Below are 7,924 nucleotides of genomic sequence, written 5' to 3'. Positions count from 1 at the left end.
CCCCCCAACAGTTGGTCCCCGCATGGCGGCAGAGCCCCAGTCCCTGCAGGTTGATCTCGGATCAGACGCCATTTTCAACTGTGCCTGGACCGGAAATCCCTCTCTTACAATTGTGTGGATGAAAAGGGGTTCTGGAGTGGTGGGTACCCTAAATGTAAATTTAAACTGTATARGGCTACATATTCAAACAGCACACATAAAAAGTTTTTAAAAAATCAAGTATCTCATTGGATTGTACCATGGGAATGTGCTTCATATCATGGCTATAAAGTCTTAAAGAWCCATTAAAACATTTTTTTGTTCTAACCTTTTGGTGACCTACTCTCACATGAGAGCCATGGCTATGATCCACAGAATAGACTCATTCCACCTTTCCCTTTGTCAACATCAAAGGCCATAGCCTTTCTCCACTGAGCTCAGACCCTAAATTGGATTTTAATAATTGAGAAGAGGTGCCCTTTAAGGTATTAAATGGTCTGTGTGCTGCCTTGGTTTTCTCCCCTCGGCATTACCTCGCTGCCATCACGAATGCAAAGGGTTTTTTTGGAGTCATCACGTCTTATGATCTCTGACTTCTCTGCCGCAGGTTCTTAGCAACCAGAACCTACTGACACTGAAATCGGTGAGACAAGAGGATGCTGGGAAATATGTTTGTCGCGCTGTTGTCCCACGTGTCGGAGCAGGGGAGAAGGAGGTCTCGCTTACTGTCAATGGTGAGTTGCACTCATGAAAATTGTGAAAGAGATATACAGTAAGTAGGAATGTTGTGGTGTGGGTCAACAGCGACCAAAATAAAAGAGTGTTCTGCTTTCCTCTGTAGTTTACAAAAGTATTGGAAAAAAAACTTCTGGCATAACATAGCTTGATTTCACGCCCAAAGTTTGTTTTAGTTTCTTTTAGCATTTGCTCAGAGGTGCAGTTCATTTACAAGGCAGAAACAAAACCCCAACCACTCCACCGAGTACAGACGAAGGGTATAAAAGTGTTCAGAAGCAAAARAGCCTTGCAAACGTAAGTAGTGTAGTAAATAAAACATAGTCTTTTCGTTAACTGTCATTAATGTGAAGTTGTTGTGTGGTACAAAAAAAAAAAGAAATGGAGTGAGCACAAACTAGTCTTTTCAGGATTTGGTCTAACATTTCATAAACAGGTGAAATGTGCTTAAATGCTAATTGGATTCTGCGTGAGTCACAGGGAAGCTGCCTTTTCTGAGGCACTGACTAACTAATGAATACCAGCCTTGGTGGGAGACCTGGCAACTCTCAAACAAATGACTTCATTATCAGTGCTTGATATTCATGGAGCATGCTTCGATGTGGCAGAGGTTCTTAGTTGTGGGATTTACATGTTTCTGGTTTCCCCTCAGTCCATCTGTGGGAAACCTTCACCTGACTGAATATATATGTTAAAAAATGGCTTTATGACACTGGCAGAGTGATGCTCACAGTGTTATCCCTGTACATTTTTGAAAGCTAACAAAAGAGTTTGCCTGTAAGCAACACTCACGCTGATTTGGGGATGAAGATATTTCAAGGAGCAAACATTGTGTTTAAAGGTTTCCCTTTTCAAATTCCAGACACCGGTTTTGCATATCAGAGGGAACGAGATACCAGCATTCCCTCCAGCTAAAGATCAGAAACAGCACTTTCTATGAACCACAAGGAGCCCCCTCATGCTCAGGAAGGAATTATGTTCAAACCCTGACATAAGAAGAAAATTCATGACTATTCCTATTGTCTCCTATTCTTTTGATAGCAACCTAGCACGGCATAGTCATTGCAGCTTTTATGTTTATACAGGATATGTTGTATCCAGTGCACTCGTTTTAATCCATGCACCTTTTTTTTCACTCGGATAACTAATGGAGCTCATGTTGTTTTTGAACGTTGTGATATAAAGATGATCGACTGTTTTAATAAAGATTGCGGCACAACTCAATGCAGACTGGGAGACCTGCAACAAAGTGAAAATGACATGTTTACCTGTTCTCTGTAGAAATCATTGAAGCGAGTTTCCAAAGCCTTCCAGTTTTTTTAGTGTGTTTGTTAATGCTCTTTGTTTGATTTTTGTCATTTCGAACCTCTAAGCTTAAATTGCTTTCTGACATTCAATGCATCCCTTCTTTTTACCCCTTTGAATAATTGAATTAGATTTTCTTTTTCCCTGTGACATCAAGAACCCTGGGTCAGTTCTAACCCCAAACCTTCAGGCAAATCCAAAGAAATCAGTTAAACTTGTGAATGTGTAAACACTTGTGTGGTGGCGTGTCGCGAGCTCTCGCCTGATGCTCATTGATTGCCCCCTTGCCAATGTCTCATCTACAGATGAACCTTGCCTCTTGTCAGCCTTTAAACCCAACATTATTGACTGTCAGAGGCACTCAATTGATTCTAACTGGGACTTACTGAGATAACAGATGACTGAGGATTGTCGCCATCGTTTTGAGCGCTCGTGATGCATCTGTTGCACATTTGAATGCTTCGGTGTTGTTTGTTTTTCCTGCAGTTTTCCACTGTTTTCCTTAAAGCCATCATTTAAATTACATGTGTTTATAATTTGTCATCCCCCTCTATCTCCCCTCAGTTGTTTTGTGTCACTGGTTCCCACTGTGGCACACCGCGTAGACATGAGGATTTCTCTTTCCCCCTGGGGAAGAATGTAATTTAATTATAATCAAACAGCTAGCAGGAAAGCCAGTTTGTGTTTAAGTCACTAATGACTACATATTGCTCACTGCATCAACCAGTTTTTAGAAAGAAAAAAAACCTCAAAGCTCCTCAGTTTTTAATATAAAAAGTTGTCAAATGACTGCATGCGTGAAGGAGGGGTTGAGGACTTGCATGCGTGAGTGGTGTTTAGAMAGCTTACAATTAAAACTGCAAATGATTTAGTTTTCATCATCTTGCTGGAGATGGAATAAAGTGTTTTTTTTTTCTTTAGGTTCTTGAAAAGATTTAACGTTTAATATAAAGGCCAGGCTCTTAATCATTACTCTTTATATGAGTAGACTTTCCATACTGTTTGTGAGTTTGAGAATAATGTTCATCAAATAAATGTATGGCAGCCTGGAGGGTGAAGGAAGTCTAGAGAACGTTGCAATATCCCACAAAGCACAGGGTTGTTAGATTCTTTTTTATTTATTTATTTATTTTTATTTTTATTTTATCATTCCTTGACTGTTTTACATGGCTGTTTAATTAGCTTCCTGCATTTTATAAACTGGCAGTCACACTATATAAGATAGAAAAGCGCAAATTAATGAGGGGGAAAACTGCATTTAAAATGCAGCACATTTTATGTGAGCAGCTACATTTCAGCCCTTTGAGAAGTGATCTGTAAGACATTACTTTAAATAAGACAAGACTTTAAACACCCCTCACAAGGTCTCCGCTCAGCTGATTTTGTTAAGTGTGATTAATTTATGAAATAATGCACTCACTGACAGCAGTTAACCTTCAAGACGGAGTGGTAGAAACTGAAATAAAGCTGCATCTGTTCAAAGGTTGTGTGAGTGAATAGAAGTAATATCAAGTCAAATGTAGATGTATAACAGAACTGGCTGGTGTGGCTTGTCCTGTTGCAAGTTGGCCCACAGTTGATGTAAATGGGCTATCAAGGTCTGGCATATCTGTTCTAGGTCAGAGTAAGTTAGTCCTATGCATGGAAAGACTGGGGAACCTGACTGGCTATTTGAGAACTGCAACATGATGCAGGCAGCCCATAGGCACATGTACTTTGTATATGCAGGCAGATACAGACACACAATGTAGCGTTGTGCCACCAAACAGCCTTGACTCACTAGGAGAGGTGACCTGCAAACAGATGCCCTCCCCAGTGTTGGCTAGATTGGTCATTTCTCCTTGGTACCACCACAGTGATCTGTTGTGGTAATGTAGAACCATGCTTAATTGGTGAACATGATGCAATGTCACTTATCGTATGTCCATGCCTCGCAGATGAAACTGTAATCTGACAGATGATTGTCATCTAGAGACATATTAATATGGGGTGTTGTAAAAAGTTTGGATGGAAGCCATATATATCATGATACAGAAATGACTTTTTCTTAATGTGGTAAATCTTGGGTAAGCAAAACTTTCAAAACACACTAGTATGTGTCTAGTATGTGTCTAGTATGTYTCTACACATACTACAACCCCTGGCAAGAAAATATGGAATCACCAGTCTTGGATGAGCACTCATTCAGACATTTCATTCTGTAAAACAAACTCAGATCAAAAACATGATACAATAATAAGGTCATTCCAAAGTGCAACTTGTTGGCTWTCAGGAACACTCAAAGAAATGAAGAGAAAACATTGTGGAAGTCAGTGAAASTTACTTTTATTGATGAAGTACTGCAAAAAATGGAATCACTCAATTCTGAGGAAACATGTATGGAATCAATCAAATTGGAGGTAGAAAATAAAGACACACAGTCATTTTCCTTTCTCTAAACGGACACCTGCCTCAGATTAGATCTGCTCATTAGTCTGAAGTTAAAAACACCTGCAGTCATGACACCTTGGAGGGCTGCTGGACGAAGTGGAGTGGCAAGAACCATGGCTCCAACAAGAGAAATGTCTCTTGAAACAAAAGAGAGTATTGTGAAACTTCTTGAAGAAGGTAACTCTTCATACATGGTTGCTAAAAATGTGGGCTGTTCACAGACAGCTGTATCCAAGATGTGGACCAAATACAAACAGCATGGAATGGTTGTTAAAGCCAAGCATACTGGTAGACCAAGAAGGACATCAAAGTGTCAGGACAAACAACTTAAGGCCATTTGTCTTGAAAACRGAAAAAGTACAACTAAACAGATGATGCATGGGAGGAAGCTGGAGCCAATGTATGTAACCAAACTGTAAGAAATTGCCTAAAGGAAATGGGATTTCAATACAGGAAAGCTGAAAGAAAACCATCACTGATACCTAAACAAAAAAGAACAAGACTGCAATGGACTAAGGAGAGGCAATCATGGACTGTGGATGACTGGATGAAAGTAATCTTCAGTGATGAGTCAAGAATCTGCATTGGACAAGGTGATGATGCTGGAACTTVWGTTTHGTYCCGTTCCAGTGAGATTTATGAAGAGGACTGCCTGAAGAAAACAACCAAATTTCCACAGTCCTTGATGATATGGAGCTGCGTGTCAGACAAAGGCACTGGGGAGATGACTGTGGTTCATTCTTCTATCAATGCACAAGTTTACATTGACATTTTGGACAGTTTTCTCATTCCTCCAATAGAACAGATGTTTGGAGGTGATGAAATCATTTTCCAAGATGACAATGCATCGTGCCATAGGGCAAAAACAGTGAAGCCATTCCTTGGAGAAAGACACATTCAGTCGATGTCATGAACTGCAAATAGTCCAGATCTCAAACCAATTGAAAACCTTTGGTGAAAATAAAAATAAAAAAAAAGGTCCACAAGAAGGCTCCGACCTGCAAAGCTGATCTGGCAACTGCTATCAAAGAGAGATGGCACCAAATTCATGAAGAATGCTGTTTGTCACTCATCAAGTCCATGCCTCAGACACTGCAAGCCATTATAAAAGCCAAAGGTGGTGCAACTAAATACTAGTGATGTATTTTGAATGGTCTTTTGTTTATCTGTTGTTCATGATTCCATACTTTTTTCCTCAGAATTGAGTGATTCCATATTTTTTCGCCTGTGCTTGGTCAATAAAAGTAACATTCATTGACTTCCACAATGTTTTCTCTTCATTTCTTTGYGTGTTCCTGAYAGCCAACAAGTTGCACTTTGGAATGACCTTATTATTGTATCATGTTTTTGATCTGAGTTTGTTTTACAGAATGAAATGTCTGAATGAGTGCTCATCCAAGWCTMGTGATTCCATACTTTTTGCCAGGTGTAGTTGGTTCTAACATTAAGCCACTGGCAGATCTGTGGACCTATCATGTCAGGCAATTGCACAACACAGTTACTCAGGTTTACACCAACTTGCAATGCAACCCTTATCAAACTCAACTAAGATAATGCTGTCTATTGTGACTATRACACTTCTCTTATCTGAGGCTGTTGACCTTCACCTACTATTTTGACTYACTGTCAGATGTTTCTTAACTAACTGCCTCAGAACATTTTTGATCCAACATGATGAAACAGTTTATGCCCTCTGGCGCTTATCCTAGACATGCCAGCTCCCTGCAGATCGAAAAATTTACATTTTCATTGCTGGTCTCAAATTATTGCTGTATCAAATTATGTCCAAATTGAACCACTCCTTCTCGGTGCTCCACTTTTTTTATCCCTGTAGATTGATCAATCCACAGGTGAAGCACAACTTTTTTTTAACAATAACATATTGGAGGATATTGTATACCTGTTTATTCTGATTTAATTGGCAGAATATAGTATTTTGCACCAACATGATTGTCATCATTTGCATTTGGCATTGCCACAGAAGAGTGTTTAGTAATTTAAATATTACCAAATAGTGAGTAAGTCCTGACGCACACATGCCTTCTGGAATAGGAGCAGTTGAGTGCCAAAGTTCCACAGCTAAATCTGCTAGATTGTGTAAATAGTGAATGACTGACGTAATGGAAAGAAATACAAATAAAACGACAGACACTATTGTTGTGCACAGAGAAAATCCCAGCAACCAGTAGTGCCTCTCCTGCTGCTAGATGGACGGATGATTGGATCAGGGATGGATCTACAGGGGGGGCAAGGGGGAACTGCCCTACTGTTGTAGTGCCTTGCCCCCCAGGTGCCCCCCAGCAGCCCACACACACACACACACTTTTATGTTTCTAAAATATTTGTAATTACTGTTTGTTAGTCCAAAAGCCCATTGCAACCTTTAAAATAAATATTTATTTACCAAAATTGCATAATTTTAAATATAATCTGAGGCCCCTGAAAAGCTTAGTTACGGCCCTGCATCAACCACCACCTGTCGCTCCACAGGCGGAACATGTGTCACATTYACAATGCAGTCTGTCTGCTGCAGAGTGGAGCCACTGAGCTTCCAWCTTTCTGTGTCCGACATTGTAATGACAACAGTGACTTAGTGTTAGCTTATTTCCATAATTAGTTTTGCTTACAATAAGCATGGTAACAGTTTAGAAAAAAAAAAAACATGTATTATGAATCTAACCCCGTGGAATCCTGCATTCTAAKGTTGAAGCCACTGGTTTTGTATTGATTGTCTTCATTCAGGGAGGCTATATTTTAAGTTTTTATTTTTTATTTAAAATAAAGTATATACTTTTTTCAGGAAACTGAAAAAGCACTCAGGAGGAGGACCAGTTTATAGACCTTTTTTAGGGGTGGCCATTGCCCCCTTTGACCATAGTGGTACCGCTGAGTTAATGTCACTTAAAAAAAACTGACAAAACAAACTTATTTATCGTCATGGACCAGCATACTGGAAGCTTGCCATTTTCAGTATCATTGTAGGAGYTTTATTTATTTAGCTGAAACATAAATGCTTGAATTCAAAGACGCACATGTCTGCTAGAAGATGGTTTCCCTGAAAACACAAATTTCTTCTCAACAAACATTTTTATTTACAACTCTGGATGCATAAAGTGGATGAAGCAAACAAAGCACTGTCTGTTGCTGAAATAATATCACTTTTTTAGGCTGATTCAATTTTTTAATGTTTGTACTTCTTGTTTTCATGGTTACAAAGATTGTGTTTGTAAACACGAGTTTCAGTTCACGTTTAAGCGCGATGCTTGGATAAAAAAATTAAACGCTGTGTTTTTAGCCTGTGGCCGGGAGTTATTATGCTGAATGTGTTTCACTCTCTGAATTGAGGATGATCCGCATCTCGCTGTGTGGAAGGAAATAAAAATGTATTCAGACAAAACAGCTCAGCTAGGTGATACTGTCAAGAGTACAGAGTAGTTAACTTTGTATTTATACTGAAGCCAAACATTTAAACAAT

At 39.3% G+C, this 7,924-nt stretch overlaps 1 protein-coding gene across 7 annotated transcripts in view; it reads left to right on the top strand.

Moving 5' to 3' along the window:
- The window catches only part of kirrel3b (kirre like nephrin family adhesion molecule 3b), a 220,219-nt gene that overhangs the window by 191,032 nt on the left and 21,263 nt on the right, over positions 1 to 7,924 (top strand). For all 7 annotated transcript variants that reach the window (XM_014015071.1, XM_014015070.1, XM_014015066.1 and 4 more), the window contains exons 9-10: positions 12 to 139; positions 587 to 713. In XM_014015071.1, the coding sequence (XP_013870525.1) occupies positions 12 to 139; positions 587 to 713 (255 nt within the window). The remainder of the gene's footprint in view (positions 1 to 11; positions 140 to 586; positions 714 to 7,924) is intronic.

Source organism: Austrofundulus limnaeus, unplaced genomic scaffold, assembly GCF_001266775.1.
Source record: "Austrofundulus limnaeus strain Quisiro unplaced genomic scaffold, Austrofundulus_limnaeus-1.0 Scaffold122, whole genome shotgun sequence".
Taxonomy (NCBI): Eukaryota; Metazoa; Chordata; class Actinopteri; order Cyprinodontiformes; family Rivulidae; genus Austrofundulus; species Austrofundulus limnaeus.
The sequence above is the reverse complement of the archived record's forward strand: the minus strand, read 5'-3'. Positions and strand labels throughout refer to the sequence as shown.